At 38.1% G+C, this 17,345-nt stretch overlaps 1 protein-coding gene across 2 annotated transcripts; it reads left to right on the forward strand.

Moving 5' to 3' along the window:
- Positions 1-106: 106 nt before the first annotated feature.
- On the forward strand, positions 107-14,686 carry tmem150ab (transmembrane protein 150Ab). 2 transcript variants are annotated; one of them, XM_053618407.1, is made up of 9 exons: positions 107-289; positions 659-786; positions 3,935-4,178; positions 5,384-5,431; positions 6,453-6,539; positions 6,645-6,712; positions 8,227-8,354; positions 8,437-8,614; positions 9,983-14,686. In XM_053618407.1, exons 3-9 carry the CDS (start codon positions 4,114-4,116, stop codon positions 10,291-10,293), a joined length of 885 nt encoding a protein of 294 aa, XP_053474382.1. In that variant the 5' UTR covers positions 107-289; positions 659-786; positions 3,935-4,113; the 3' UTR covers positions 10,294-14,686. The 2 variants fall into 2 exon arrangements, with proteins under 2 accessions (XP_053474382.1, XP_053474381.1); XM_053618406.1 differs by lacking the exons at positions 107-289; positions 659-786 and adding exons at positions 941-1,467; positions 1,559-2,650.
- The last annotated feature ends 2,659 nt before the right edge of the window (positions 14,687-17,345 follow it).

Raw genomic sequence — 17,345 nt, forward strand, 5'->3', positions numbered from 1 at the left:
CTCATACACAAAATAGCCATAATTTAAAGCTCAATAGCATTTGAAGGAAATGATGTACAGTCACACATCCAACTGGAAAGTGTTCATGTAGGTGTCAGCTATAATGTACACCTTTTAGATTTCTGATATTTATTAAAATAAACTATTAAATCATATGTAAATATTGCCATGTATTTCACTACTGCATGGGCTCATACACAAAATATGCCATAATTTAAAGCTCAATAGCATTTGAAGGGAATGACTTACAGTCACACATCCAACTGGAAAGTGCTCACCTAAATGTCAGGTATGACGCACACCTTTTAGATTTTTGATTTTATTAAAATAAGCTATTAAATCATATGTAAGTTAGATATGAATTTCACTACAGAATGGGCCGATACACAAAATATACCATAATTTAAAGCTCAATAGTATTTGAAGGGTGTTCATAGTCGAACACTTTAAAGTTGGTTTTGTGACTGTACATCATTCCCTTCAAATGCTATTGAGCTTTAAATTATGGTATATTTTGTGTACATTTTGTGTATATTTTGTGTGCGAATATCGAACGTCCAACATCAAACCAGCTTTTTTCCAGTGTCTAAACTTTTGACCAGTACTGTATTTATTTTATATCCGTCGATCCATCTTCTATACCGCTTATCCTTTTCAGGGTCACGGGGAACCTGGAGCCTATCCCAGGGAGCATCGGGCACAACGCGGAGTACACCCTGAAGAGGGCGCCAATCCAACGCAGGGCACGATAGTTCTCATTTGCACGATATTTCTCATTTCTCATTTGTAAGTTGCTTTGGATAAAAGCGTCTGCTAAGTGAATAAATGTAAATGTAATGTAAATGTGTATGGGCCCATGCAGTAATAAAATACATGGCAATATTTATATATGATTTAATAGTTTATTTTACTAAATATCAAAAATCTAAGAGGTGAGCATTATAGCTGACACCTACATGAACACTTTACAGTTGGTTATATGACTGTAAGTCATTCCCTTCAAATGCTATTGAAGTTAGAAACGTGTTTAACAATGTCGTATGTAACTTTAGAGACGGTCCCTTAATTTCCGCATATCCGCGAATATCGAACGTCCAACGTCACACCAACTTTATTCCAGTAGTTTAGACACACTCATTCTTTATTTTTTTATATATATTTTTTAAACCCACACTTTAGAATAATAAAGTCATCAGAACTTGGGAATAACACAAATCGATCTATGGGAATTATGTTGTGATAAAAAAAACAAAAACACACAAAATAAATCAAAAATAATTTAGCAATTTTAGCATCTTCAAAGTAGGCATGTTCCTGGTGATTTATTTACCCTGCTGAAAAAAACAACAACAGAAACCATCACAGAAAAGGCAAAAAAAGAGTGCACCGTTTTTGGGGGGCTCTGCTGGTAATTTGTTGCCTTCTGTTCGCGGCATGTTTAGTGGATACCATTAAGGACCAATAATGGTAATGGAAATGGTTTGTTGATGGTTTGCAATAGAAATCATTAGCATTTCTGTGATGGTTTCTATAGTGTTTTGTTTTTGTTTTTCAGCAGGGTAAAGAAATCACCAGGAATACTATAGAAACCACTTAATACCCACAATACCCTAGGAACAGCTGGGAGAACATAGCAACTAGTTAACATGATAGCAACTAGATGAAATACCATATATAGTGACCACCTAGCAACACATTAGCAACCACCTGGAATAATATAGTACTAACTTAGTAACACACTAGCAAGCAGATAAAATACTATTGTAACCACACTATAAACCACATGGGGTAACATACAGTAATAACCACGTTAACAACCAGCAGATACTATACAATGTGTATTATGTGACGTTCTTTAATGACTACAAATTGTAATTGTTGGTAGTTTGTTGTGGTGTAAGAGAAATCACTTTTGGGCGTGCTGTTTTAGGAAAATAACTTGAGAGTGGTTGATTATTTTATTTCTCACTTAAAATATTACAAAACCCATTCAAATGCAGACATACGTTTTCCTAACCCCCCCCCCCACACACACACACACTGTTTTTAATGCTTCTTTTTTTTTTAATGTAAATCTTTCCTTTAAATGTTACAGTTTTGATATGAAGCAGCGTTTTTGAGCAGGTATTTTTTTTTTTTGGAATGATTTTCTGGGCTCACACCTGGCAACCCTGTGTGGTTGTAGAAATTAAAAATAAAGCTTTTTTTATTGTAAATAATTTGTCTCATACACAGTCACTCTCTAATACACTTTACATATATTTATAATTGAATATAATTCGCACACAAGTATAACCGAAATACAAATATATATATATGTATATAATTGGTTATATTATGATGCTGCGCAGGTAGCTCCGCCCTCTAATGGCTGTCCGGTGCTGGCGCTTGTGTTGCCAGGTGCTCGGTTTTATATCGTTATTCTGTTCCTAATTTTTCCTTTTCATTTCTTTTCATTATTTGTTAGCGTCATACGTAATAATACACCTGTAATAAAAGCATGGTATTTATGATCGCGGTGAGTTGTAAAATTTCTGGTATAGAGCTCGTGTTAATTCCATCCAATACCTTTGTTTCACACGGACCTGGCAACCCTGGCAGAATTAACCCTGCAACAACATTCATTCATTGATTAGTTGGAAAGGCTGCGGTAAGCAAGGAAACGTTTCAGTGATTTTTATCAGTAATAACACTAAGGATATAAATGACTTGCATAAGAGCGTTAAGTGTAAATGTGGTTTCATTATTTGTATTGATGGCTTGCAGATTGTTTTTAAATGGTAACGGAAAGAAGATTAGCATTCAAGATAGCTAGCTGACGCCTAACCGTGATATACACACTGAGCTGTGTTTGTATTTTATTTTAAATATATATACACTATTTAAAGAGCTGGTCATCTTTTAAATGACAAAAAAATGTGTGTAACTGTTTTCTATACAGTTGCATCAAAATGCTGTCCGATTCCAGGTTATTAGATTAACCTCCCATATAGGACACTTTGTTTGTATACAGATAAACAGACTGGAGCACACCAATCTGTGCTGTCCATCAGTGCATAGTGACCACCACTGGCCAGGTGTTTTCTAGGTGCTGGTCTTTTCTTAACACAGCAGTTAGGCAGACATTGTGCTAATATGAGTGTAGCAGGGATTTACTGGGATTTAAAACACCTCAGTATTTCTGGTGGAAAATAAATAAATTCGCAAAACAAAACTACATTCATATATAGCTGGAAGTAGTGTTATGGTCAGAAAAGGACACAGATGGAAAACCATGGGGTCTCGGAGAACCTAGGGGTCCCTGAGGTGTAGCCATCCATCCATTTTCTGGACCGCTTGTCCTACGCAGGGTTACAGGGAGCCTGGAGCTGATCCCAGGGAACTATCCCAGGGAACAAGGCGGGGGTGCCAACCCACCGAATATGGAAATACCAATCAGGACTACAACGCATGTTGTTGGACTGAAACCGGTTTACCCAGAGGAAACCCCCATGCAACCATTTTGACCACTAAGCCACCGTGACCTCCGAGATATAGCCAGAAAATCTGATTTTCTAAATTTGTTATCATGGGGGTGCAGATAGACTTTTTATAGCCTCATAATTCCAGGCTCAGTGGTCGATTCTGAGCTCAGGTTACTGCCTGTGTGTATGTTCTCTCTGTGTCTGCATGGGTTTCTTCCTGTTTCCTCCCAAAAACTTGCCATTAGGTGGACTGGTGACTCTAAATTGCCCCTAGGTGTGAGTGTGATTGAGTGTGTGTGTGTGTGTGTGTGTGTGTGTGTGTGTGTGTGTGTGTGTGTGTGGTGCCCTGTGATGGACTTGTGTACCATCCAGAACATGTCCCCACCTTATACCTAGTGTTCCTTGAATAAATTTGGGATCCATCACAACCCTGACCGGGAAGCTTCCTGAACATCTCTTTTTCTTAACAGCTTGCTGTCTGAAGGGTGCCGGATGTAGTTGAAGGACCTGTCCTTTGGTCCCCCCTCAACACTCCTCTCATATTCCCTGCACTGCATGGCTTCACCTGACCGCATCTCTCCTCCCGTCACCGTAGCCCTGATCCGGCAGCCCCTCATGCTTTGCACAAGGGCTGCTCACAGACTGCCTCATGACTGCCTGGATTGTTCTGCCAGTCAGCCTGTCGGCATTCTCCATCACAGGGATATGGATAGTGTAAGTGTGTGGAAAGTTCTTGGGAAACATAAATGCCTGTTGTCCAGGTGCTTGAATGATATGGATCAAAAGTATGGATCCAAAATGTGCCTTGTAATATACAGGGTAAAAGTTAGCACACCCTATAGGATAAAATGAAGAACACCTAGATAGTGTATGGGAATATTAAACAAATAATAGTGGAAGAAGACCAATCAACTTGAGTTCAAAAAGTTTCATAACACTTTAAACAATACACACTGTAACAAATCAGCTTTACAGAAATCCTGATGTAGATTAGCTCTTTAACGAGTTGACAGTTTGGTCATCGTAGTCTAATCTTTATGATTACAGCAAAAGTTTTTACTAGCGGTGTAGTCCACAGGCTTCCAGATAATACAATTTGGATTACTAAAGCAATAATTAGACATTTAATGATATCACTTGACTCACTACGATACAGTTTGATTTAATTAATCAATACATGACCAACTTTATGTTAGAATTTGGGATAGGTCTGCAGTCAATTTGCGAATTATGACGTAAAGACGGACTATTTTATGTATCAGACTTACAGACTTACAAATCACCTTGCTAGCCTATTTACAAAGTTTAAAAATATGAATGATTTTTTGTACACAACAGTTGTCTTCCCTGTGATTCATTTCAATCATTGCCTTTTAAATCGATGCATCAATACAAACCATCTGATCGTTACACACCTAGTTCTTATGTACAAGCCTACAGTATCCAGGTGAGATTAGTTTGATTCTTACTTTCTGAATGTGATCAAAATGTTCCCTAATAACTCGAATGCACAACCTCTTTAATATCCTCTGAACAGCTTCTGAATTCTCCCCTAAATACACTGGCAAAACAGACGTACAGTGCAGGTTTGTTTCCACACAGAAACCATAGGGGCACAAACTTTTGCACTATTAAAACTGGGTGAACGGGTCACAAGTAAAGATCAGCACTGCAATATTCATTTCACCCAGAGTAATTGTTTTGCCAATGTTATGATAACAGAAAAAATGCTGATAGTTTGCGTTAAACAGTTTTTTGGAGATTTGCTTATTTGTATATTTCCTGCTTCTCCAATATCAGTATTGCAAAACCCAACATTTCAGTTACGTTTAAGACCTGACTTAAGACTTTACCCGTGTTGCGATGCCATCACACGAAGATGAGAAGATACCATCTAAGTAAATTATTGTGTTTCCCAGGTACGCCATGGCAGTGATGAACCACCATGTGTGTCCAGTCGAAAACTGGTAAGTCAGCAATTTCCATAAGCCTTCACATAGCACAGATCATTATTATTATATGTGTGGCAGCCTGGAAAAACCCTTCGCATGGTGAAATCTACTATACCGTGCCCTCCATGAATATTGGCACCCTATGAGCAAAGAAGGCTGTGAAAAATTGTCTTTATTGTTGAACATTTTCGTCTTTTTGTTCAAATAATTCGCAAAGATGCTCCGCTCTCGTGGATATCAAACAATTGCAAACACAACACAGGTTTAATAAATGTAAAAAATCGTTGTTTTTAAATGGTTTTAATGTTGTGGCTGATCGGTGTATATATCTACTATATATATAGTTCTGAAATGAAAGTGCTTCTTTAGCATTCAGAAGTTGCCAGGTCTGTCTGAAACAAAGCGACTGGATGCAATTAACACCAGTTTTACAACTCACCGCTATCATAAATACCATCCTTTTATTACAGGCGTATTATTACGTATGACGCTAACAAATATTGAAAAGATAAAATCCGAATAACGATTGAAAACCGAACACCTGGCAACACAATCTGGTTTTACCCAAAAGTGAAAATGGAGAAAATCACTTTTACTCCGAATGTCCTGCAGGAGCATCACAGACATTTTAGCAGCTGGTATTAAAACAAACAAACTGAATTGAGTACGCTTATGTACGCTTATGAGTTCGCCGTGGCAAATCTATCCAAAAGCGTGACATTTATTGTGTGAGTTAAAACACACTTAGCTAGCAAGGTTTTAGACAGTTTTGTTTGGAGACTGACTCCTCCCCACTGCGTTTGTTAAACTAGCTTCATACCCAACATGGTTCTAGAGTATGTTTAGGGCGGAAAAACCTATGCTAGCACACGAAAAAAACCCCGAAACAAAACAGATTTTCGTCTGCATGAAGTTTTTTGACAGAATCCAGCCACAGAAACATCCAACGGGTTTTTCCAGTCCGCCACACATACACGGCTTGTGGAAAATGGCCTGTTCTATCTCATTATCTAACACACTGTTACATGATTCACAGGACGTATAATGTGACTTGTAATGAGGAAACAGCTAAGAGGGGCTTCCCCAAGACCTGCTGTACTCCACAGGACATCCCTCTCATCAGGTTTCTTCTCTTCCTACAGCCGGATTCTCGCGCTCAGATTTTCTGAATGACGCACGAACATATTGTCAATTTCTAATCGCGCCGTTTGTGATTTTTCTTTTTTAGTAAATGCGGCTGTTACCCACCTGAGAGCTGTCTCTTCAGTCTCATAGGCAACGTCGGGGCTTTTATGGGTAAATAATCATCTCGAGCTTGCTTGTGAGTGCTTAATATGTGTGAATTTAACAAGATGGAAACACTGATAATGGACAACACTGTGATTTTGATGGGTTTTTTTTTTTTATTTAAACTTTAGAGTTTTTTCCACCTGACTCTGAATTCAAGTGAAATTGATACTTTTGGTTCATCGGATGTTTGGTTTTACGCTGTAAAGAATTAAATAAAACTAAAAACCTTTGGCTGAGGAACATATAGAGCTTATAGGAAAATAGGTGGGAAAAAAACCCTTTACTAAGTGTGCGTAGAAATCACAAAAATCACTGAAGCGTGAAGTAAATAATTAGATAAATAAGTAACTTAAAACATGTTGTGTGTCACATTCAACGTTTATTTTCTCTACTTGTTTGTTGGTCCAAATCTCCAGACCACATGGCATTTCTGCAGCACAACAGCTCTGTCCTTTAGCTCAGTTTGTGCCTCGTGGATCACTTCAGAAGCTCGCATCTGCATAAAAACTGCATGGCATGTCTGATTGACTTCCAGCAGTCGAGTCGATTCAGAGTCGAATCACTTTCTGACTGCAACGGAAGCTAGGACCACCTCGCACTCTCAGTGGGTTTTCACACCTATTAGTCTATTTGCCGAGTCTCAATCAGAGCTAGCTTGATATTTTAGTTTTATTTGCTATTCAGTCCCTCTAGGATTTCGCGATTTTTTTGATTGCAGAAACAAAAGCAAAATCAAGCAATATTCAGAGGAGCTCGCAGATTTTTCAAAATTGCCACAGATTTGGTCGGTCATGTGACCTCATTCAGCCAAAGCCCTGTTCGATTCACGCGAGTTAAACATGAGTACAGCTGAAAGGTCTCGTTTAGCAACAGACATTGCCGCGAAAGACTTTGCGGAACAGTTTCATGCAACTGCGATTTCGTCAATTCAGGTAGTTTTCTGCTAGACAAAACTCCATGAGTTGCAGCGCACATTTTGGGGGGAAAAAAGCCTGCGGGAAAAGCAAACATTTTTTGTTTCAACAATCACAAAATAACTCAACGAAATCCTGTACGGACTAGCTACATGCTATATGCTCTTTTGCAAAAAGAAAAAAAGGGCGGGGGGGTGCAGGTTTGAGGTTGTGGAGTTGGGTTGTAGGGCTGAAAATGCCCTCGTACTTTTATTTCAAAGGAAAATGTGAACAGACAATAACTAAGCGCGCATAGAAATGTCAAAAATCTCCCGAGTATTAAGGTTCATTTGTAGTGAGAAAGTGATTCGACTCAGATTCGACTCAGAACCGAGTCGACTGCTGGAAGTGAATCAAACATGCCATGTATTTTGGTCTGCACCCTCAAACCAAATAGCAAGCGGACCAAAAGTATCGATTTCACTCTGATACAGATTCGCTCATTAGGCCACTCATTTGATATTAACACTAGTTAGCCTATTTCTTGGTTTATTTGTTTTCAACCATATTATGTTGTTTGCACATGTCTCTCTCCGTCTCTCTGTCTCCCCCTCTCACTCTCTGTAGTGGTGATGATTTGTATGTTGCGTTACGCTCATGTGATCGAGCACAGCCACCACTGCTGGGTCAACACCAGTGCGCTGGTGTCGGGTTGTGTCAACGCTCTGGGACTCGTCATGGTGGGCAACTTCCAGGTGAGCTGAGAACGAAATAAATAACCATATCTACCCCTGAGATCCCTTTTTAACCAAATTCTTGATCGTTTTCCTCTGTCAGGTCGACCATGCGAAGACTCTGCACTACGTGGGGGCCGGTGTGGCATTTCCAGCAGGTCTGCTATTCGTATGTCTGCAGTGTGTGCTCACATACCGCATGGCCGAGACAGCGCTGGACTTCTGGATGGCCCATGTGCGCGTGGCTCTGTCAGCTGGAGTGCTGATCTCTCTCATCCTCAGTATCCTTACTCAATTATCAAGCTGGATCCCAAGGAATTTATTCCTAAATTGTTCGCAGGAGCGTTTCCACGAGAATCATGAAAATCCAGTCCGTTTGAAAGAAACGTTTGAATCCTACGAGAGCTCCTGAGTAAATATAAATCGTATAACTGTACACGAATAAAGATGACAAGTTGAATTCGCTTATTTATTTCAATTACGCATATGAGTTTAAAGAAAATCTTGTCATTTCATATTAATGATATGAAGGAGAGCAATCCAAAAGACAAATAAAACTCACCATTCGATTAGGACAAAAAGTAATGGCACTCGATAAAAAAGGTTAGTATCTTTGATAGCCGATGCTCTGCAGTGGCTGAGCTGCATTATTGGAGCGCTTTCGATGTTTAGTCTTCAGTTTTTTATTGTGAGAGCTTCGTGGGCGTAGCTATATGGTAATCAGCTGTGCAGTGATCATGCTTGGTGATTTATGGCTGATTGGGCATTTAACAAAAACACACACACACACGAGTACTTCAGTGTTAATGAAGTAATAAATTTGGCAGGAAGTTTTAGTTCGATTTGATAAACAAAGACATTTATGCTTTGACAATAACTTTAAGATTAAGTTGATGTAAATCAGAAGTTGACAAACTGGTTGGCTTGCTTATTAATCATCAGTGTTTCATCTGAGGAGGGGGAAACACTCTGTCGGGCATTTATCTAAAACTAGGTGGTATTTTGGTGATGTACAGTATTAAAACAGTGGTTTCCAAGTGAGTTATCTTTATCACCCTGCTCAATTCTTTTGAATACCCATTGTCATGCTCTAGTTACTTCATTTAAATGCACCTCAGTACATTAGTACTCAGTACTAATGAATCCTAACAGTCATCATGTTTACTTTAGGTCTTTAGGAAGTCAAACAGACTCAAACTCTGAAGCAGTTTGCTCAAGCAGTTGAGATAAGAGCCAGTGAGAATAAAACAAAACAGCTAAGACCTAAAAAAAAAAAGAAAGGAAGGAAAGTAAATGGGGGAAAAAATAAATCCAAACCAAACTGGTGAAAAATGTGAACTCTTAACATAAACTATTTGTCCATTGTAAATTAAAATTTCAAAACCTACCTCACACAGCATAGGGGTGTGCAAACTTTTGCACTAAACTGTACACATGCGATCTGTATGAAAATTAAAGCAATTTTGCTGCAGGGATTTGTTTTTTTATTTTTTTGTAGTTGAAGTAGTCCGTTATTTATTCTTGCCTCATAGATAAAAATAAATCTAAAAACACCGAATGTGGATAATGATCAGGGAAGACTTGAAGCTATGAGTAACGCCTTTTGAAGATTTCCGGTTGTTCCTCTTTAACTCCCCGACCTAACCCAGGCGGCATCTTCTTCATTCACGAGAGCTTCGAGTTGCAGCACGCTGCCGCCATCTGCGAGTGGATCTTCACGGTCCTCGTCCTGGTCTATTACGGAACCTTCACCTACGAGTTTGGCAGCGTCAGCAGCGACACCATGATGGCCGCCCTCGTCAACGGCAGGCTGCACGACACCTCGAGCGCAGGAGTCATCGTAGGAGGCATGGGGAAAAGCGTGCCCATGGGCTGTGGTGCTCGCAGCATGAAGTCACCCGGAGGAAGCGGCACCTCCACACACCTCAACTGCACCCCTGAGAGCGTGGCCATGTTATAGTGAACGGAGGGGAGGTTAGGGCTCAGGTAAATCACGGATTTAAATCCTACCGATCCGTGAGGTGCTGGTAGAGAGCAATCGATCAAGTGTAGAGTTCATGCAAGTGAAATGCGCTGATAAAGTTACGTGTAATATGAATAATAATAATACTTTCTTGAAAGCTTGTTAGCTTTCCAACACTAAATATGTATTAAAGAGGGAAGTTAAGGTCCTTTCTAGTCAACATTAGCTGTATAATATAGGTATAATAGGTCGAAGAAGCAACAGGTTATTAGAATCACCATGTAGTTACTCCATTATTATTATCATTATTATTATTATTATATTTTACATTTATCTACATTCATAATGCCTGGGCCAAACTTCAAGATTGATAGAATGTTAAAAATGTAATGGACCCCAATTATAATCACAGATTTCACAGATCATCCAGTTATCAAACTTCACGCTACAGTATTTGCTCAGAAAAAAAATCCCACACACTTTGAAGTGAGGTGTCGTTCGTAATGAGTCATCTCTTTAAGCCAGCTCTTGTAAGGCAGCTTTACACTGTATAATTTCGAAAATCGCAGGCAAATTTTTTTTGGCTGTGAGTTGAGAATGTGCTCACCAGCAGCTGATTTAGTGTCATTTTTTTAGCACTGAATCCGACATTTTTCAAAATAAAATGACGCTCATCTAAAAATCCACCAATGGGAGGACGGTATAAGATTGCACAATACTCACGGGACAGCTGCACATATGTTAGTGGTGATGACGAAACGGAAACGAAACATGCTAATGAGAGAAAAATCTCATTATTACCTCAAGCTCGTGGAGCACATTATCACATAATCATGTTATAGAGTTCGATTTTATCTGGATCTCGTACAGTTTGAAGTCGGCTGAAATTGCACAGTGTAAAACAGGCTTTAATCGAATGTCCGGATCCGATTGGCGTATCTTCTTTTTTATTTTTTTTTTGGTTTGGAAATGAATACAAGATCCTGTGATGCACTTCATCAATCGCATACAGTGAAAACATTCCAGCGAAACGAATCGGTATCCGAGTTGTCGGGTTTTTCGGAACCTTACGGCTCACAGAATTTCTCCCGAACAAACTTCAGTGATGACGAACAAAGCGTTCAGCGTACAAGTTTAAACCTGTACAGTACGGAGAAGACGGCAAGCCAGGTAGAAAAGCAATCACACCTTCTCATGATCACGAGGACGTGTCGTGCTGAGAAGCCAAACCCGTCATCGAATTACTCTTATGTCATGTTGATCTATTTTGTTTTTCTTTCTTTTTTTTTTCTTTTTCTTTTTTTTAAAGAATGAAACGCATTTAAATTCATGGAATTGCATTGCATTTCATTTTGATCAGTGGCTTGCAGGAGTGTTACACTGAAATGCAAGCACCGTTCCAATCACCACAGCCCTAAACCATACTCCGGCAAAATATGAAGCTTTTAATTAGTTATCTTAACAACAAATCGTTGGTCAGGAAACAAATAGATAAAGTAACTTATTATGGGATAGCTTTTCCCTTTCATTTCTTTAAATGCTTAAGCCTTGTGAGTGAAATCGCAAACAGCTTCTTGTTTGTTTATTTATTTATTTATTTATTATTATTTTTACTTTATTTTAATTTTGTACACCCAGAACTGTACATCAAACGTTTTAATCATTATCATGACTTTACCTTTGCATACAAGAAGACTATATAAGTGAATTTCCCTGTTTCTAGCACCCCCCCCCCATACAGTTCACTGCAGCAAAACTAAACAGCAAATGGAGGCACAGGAGGTCTCAGGAGTGCGTTTATTTAACTCTTGCTAATTTTCTGACCAATGATTTGTTGTTAAAAGCTTAATATTTTGCCGTTTTTGGCTTAGCCCATACCCCCTCCATCTGAGTTTTACCAGGGAACATAATAGTTTAAGACTAAGACCTGTAAACACCTTTCGTCTCCAAATGAATCCGATTATCCTCTAGTGCAGCCCAGATATACATTACTCCAACGCAATACATATCAATACACTACTCAGTGATGTATGTTCATCCACAGTGAACTTTATTGTTATTTTCTATCATTAAAACAGCACACTGAATATTTATGGATAAAAAGAGTCTTAAAAATGACTTAGTCTTGACTATAGCATGCACTCATGAAGCTTTATGTAAAAGATGTTTCTCTTCAAGAAGCAAAAACAAATGCTATGTACATGATAAACACCACCCGGGGTAGTTTTCCTGGGGTAGTTATTGTCCTGTCATTTTCTTTTTAAACACTAATCATGGTGCCACGCTTTTTGTCAGTTAACAGTTTATGAGCCAAACATTCACAGGTACAGTTTACACGCTGTTGCTTTCGCGCCACAACGCAGTACTAGTACTAATTTAAAGGCATTTCTATTGACTATATTTTTCATGTTCAACCAATTCAGCTCATAAGATTTTAATAATATTCCTTTTAATTTGTTAGCAATAACTATGTTTTATGATCTGGTGCTAAGACGAGGTAGAGGTAGTCATTGAGGACGGTCCACACTGAATTTCTCGTCGTATCGTTCTTGTACGTTTGGTAGAAAAACCATTTCGCGCTTGTAAGTGAACGCGTTTGCTTGGGTGATTTTTATTTATTTATTTATTTTCAACTTTCCGTTTCATATCTTCCTCATGAACCTCACAACACTGCAGCTGTTTCTTGTTTTAAAGAACATAGTAATGATTAAATAAGTGACGCTACATGCTTCAAAATATTTTATAGTGTCAGAAATAACAGACCTGCTAATGTGAAGCTCAAACATGTCCTGAGTCTATAGAGTATTTTAGTATTTGGTCAATAATGGAAGCGATGATGATGATGATGATGATGATGATGATGTATTGTAGGATGTTGTATGTATTATTAGTTTATTTGCCATTTCTGACACTGCAATAATGCAATATTGAACTGTGCCAAACTAGGGATGGGCGATATGACGATTTTATATCGATATTGTGAAATAACAACACGTTATTTTCGAAGTTTAAGTTCTAAGTCACTTCCTGATACAACTATTTTTTTGCACTATCTGTACAAATTTTTATTTCTTAACGTTGGACGAAAACTATTGTGCACTTGTTTGCAAAACCTCAGCAAAATGACATACCCTGATACCTATAGTGTATCTTAAAGATGTCCAGAAGTATAATATGTATGGAATAAAACACTTTGATATGTATGTGCTATGTGTGTTATATATAGGAAAATAAATGACACACCACACTGAGGTTACTATTTTCCTATAACAGCATGTCACAAAGTGTTTTATTCCTCTTATACTACAGAAATTCACAAAGAACTGCAGTTTTGAACTTGTTAACCGTTTAACACGTTGTGTTAACGCTTTTTAACCCTTTATAGTTACGTTTAATGTTGTGGAACGTCCGTGAGACAAGTTAGTTCCTGTAAACATTTACGATATAGCAGCTCAGTCCTTCACCAGCATCTATTTTTTTCCTCTCTTTGAAGTTAATAAGACCAAAAAAAAAGTCTCGTGTTGCCAAGAAACCAGAAAGCACAAAGTGTCAGAAAACTTGACGCTAACACTCGAGACTCCTTCTATAAATGTTCATAAATCTCTCTTTCTTCATGAAAACTTCAGTTATAGATTTTTCTTTGTCAAATAACATTTTTTAAAAATATTTATTTTATTGTTCGGCTTGAATTATGCAGAGCGTCTGCCATACAAGTCCCCATTAATATACACTAAACCTGTGATTAGAAATACAGCCGGCACTACTGTCCGAGCTGCTGTAATAGAAAATGAATCAACACCTTCTGACCGATCAGATTCAAGAATACAGCAGCGCTGTGGTATTGATATGATATATGGTGTATGTACGTGATATATTTGCCATATCGTCCACCCCTAGTGCCAACATACCTCTGTAAGAATCTCTGTTAAACTACTGAAAGTTGATAATACTTAACTTTTTTCTATAATGGGCCAAATTCAGATGACTGGAATGAAATATACTCTTGTGACAGTAACAATGTTGTGTTATGATTATGTGGTTAACACTTTGGCTTCACCCTTTGGTCAAAACATGCAAAGGGAAAGGGTGATACTAATCCTGAATTGCTAATCCTGAAATGTTTAGTTAAATTCCAGATTTTGATCAGTAATATGTTTTCTAATCTGATAGAATAACTTTTGTCCTGTTATACGATGAGTTACTTGTTGCTGTATGGAAGCATGAAGGCTAAATGAATGATGAAATGGATCACCACAGTGAGAGTGGAGTTTTTACCGAATAACACAAAACATTTCCATTACTCGCACAGTATGATGATATTATGTAACAATACACTTCACCTATACACCTGCTCATTTAAGCGGTTATGCAATCATGTGGCGGAAGCACAATGCATAAAATCATGCAGATACAGGTCGGGTGCTTCAGTTAACGTTCACGACAAACATCAGAACGAAGAAAAAGTGTGACCTCTGTGACTTTAACTGTCGCATGGATGTTGGTGTCATATAGGCTGGTTTGAGTATTTCAGAAACTGCTGATCTCCTGGGATTTTCACACACAACAATCTCTAGAGTTTACACAGAATGTTGGGGAAAAACAAAAACTATTGAGTGAGTGACAGTTCTGTGGATGGAAACGCCTTATTGATTGGTTCGATCTACCAGGAAGCTTATAGAAGCTCAAATAATCAGACTGCACAACCGTGGTGAGCAGAAAAGCATCTCAGCGTGCAAAACACATCAAACCATGAGGTGGAACAGCAGAAGACCACATTGGGCTATGAGACCATGTAATTATTATTCATTAATAGAATGGATTCAAATGATATTATTGTATTTTTAAACCCTTTTCAGTTTAAAGTAATGGAACAGTTTATCATCCTTTTTAAATGTAAGACTACGGTTTTGCTGGAGGTTGCCAGATATGATACATATTGTGTATTGTAGAAATGTCTTTGCGTGTCGTGAAATGATATTTTTGTCATTTCGCCCACTGCTGTTTCTTTTCTTTCCTTTACTTCTTACGTTTATGATCCACATTGGTCAAAAACAACAACGAAAAAGTCACACTTTAATTGCGTTTTATTTGTGTAGTGTTTATAGCAGTAGACTTTGTCACAAAGAAGAGTTACAGAAATAATTTACTCTGTTTTGTGTTTTTTTTTTTAACAAAACCAGCAATAAATAAACAACCCATGAACCACTATGAGATTTTACCAGAAATATATATGAATAGACTGTAGCTTTGCTGTTGAAGCACTTTATCCTGGTCAGAGTCATGGTGGAGCCAAATCCGATCCCAGAATCAGTGAGGCGAGAATACACCCTGGATGAAACGCCAGCCAGTGCACCCACACACATATTCATACATTTATTCAAACCTAGTCACCAATTCACTCCTGTTTTTTGGCAGTAGGAGGAAACTGGAGAACCCAGACAAAACCCACTCGGACACTTCAATGAGACAGTAACCCAAGCTCAGGTTCAAACCCTGGAGCTGTGACCTGTCAATACTACCACCACCATGCTGCCACCACTGTTCTGCCCAGATTTTGCTTCAAATACTTGAAGAACATTTTAGGAAGCTAAGAACCCTTAAGTATACAACGTCCAAATGTACAACACTGTTTCCGCATCAGAGAAGGCCATTAGGATGCTAAGAACTCTTTACAGTCGAAATAAATACCTTAAAGTACCGTGTTTTCTAAGATTACTGTACTAGCTATGACTGACACTAGCATGTGTCCTGTGATTACACCAAATTTTGGTTTTCCTAATGCACATTTTGACTGATGGTTCTCTTGGTGTGGCAGAAACCTGAAAGATTATCCACAGCATATACGTTACCTTTGTGTGGAAAGATTTTTGTAGTGGAAAATGAATGCTCTGTTTATTGTGGCAACAAGAAACGAGTCAGGGTTGGAAATGTTCCCCGGGCAAATGTTCTTCTGCCACCATTATAATTAAGAATGTAAAATATCAATATATATATATATATATATATATATATATATATATATATATATATATATTTTTTTTTTAAAAAACATTTCAGGAAGTACTAATGTGTAGGATTAAAATAAAGTCATTTTAAATGTCCTTACTGTACCTCATATTACTGTACATACAGAGTGTCTTTTACATTTTTTTTTTAAAGGGCAGCCGTTGTTTTACCGTCCGCATCTTGTTTCCTCAGCAGAGTTTCACAGCTGTTCTGTTACGTTGGGGTTAGAGGTAACAGCGGCTCTCTGCACACTTGTGTCACTGGAGTATCCGCTGCTGAACATGATGATGATTATGATGATGATCACCAGCGCTAACACTGTCACAAGCGCGATCAGTCCTGCTTTACTCTTCAGATACTCCTTCCTCTCCTTCTGTTTCACCTTCTTCGACTGCTTCCGGAAGGTCTGTGACTAAATTCAAAATGGACATGTATGTTTTGAATAAAAAAAGGTGCCTTTACTTTTTAAGTCACTTGGAGGCAATGCAATGATCTATTTCCAAATGAATGTGAAAAACAAGTGTGTTGAATTTCCAGTATATCAATAGGGGTCCAAGCACCGTAGGTACTGGAACCTTACTGTTTTCTTTATTTATTTGTTTTAAATATGATATTATTATACTACAGCAAGCACTGTTGAATTCTCTAATCTGATTGGTCAGAAGATGTTGACTAATGTTCTGTAATAGCAGACTGTAGTCTCAGCTGTAATTCAAATCACATCCAACCACATCCATCTAGATGACAAGTTTAAATTCTAAGCAACTGTTGTAAGAACAAGCTACAAACATCCCACCATCCTCAGCCCACACAAACACGATATAGTAGCCGGGTCTTCTTCTTTATGTTTATGGACGTGACGTAACCACGCAAAGATGAATGACGTCAAACTGACATTTCCCACAAAATCTGACCCGACAACTCAAATTATAAATCATTATAACCTTACCGTTGCGAATCGAGGTAAAGAGATCGATTTTTTTTTATCTACTTGCTCAATAATTGATTTTTTATTAATTTTTAACCAGAAACATTTCAGTACT

Source organism: Ictalurus furcatus, chromosome 28, assembly GCF_023375685.1.
Source record: "Ictalurus furcatus strain D&B chromosome 28, Billie_1.0, whole genome shotgun sequence".
Classification (NCBI taxonomy): domain Eukaryota; kingdom Metazoa; phylum Chordata; class Actinopteri; order Siluriformes; family Ictaluridae; genus Ictalurus; species Ictalurus furcatus.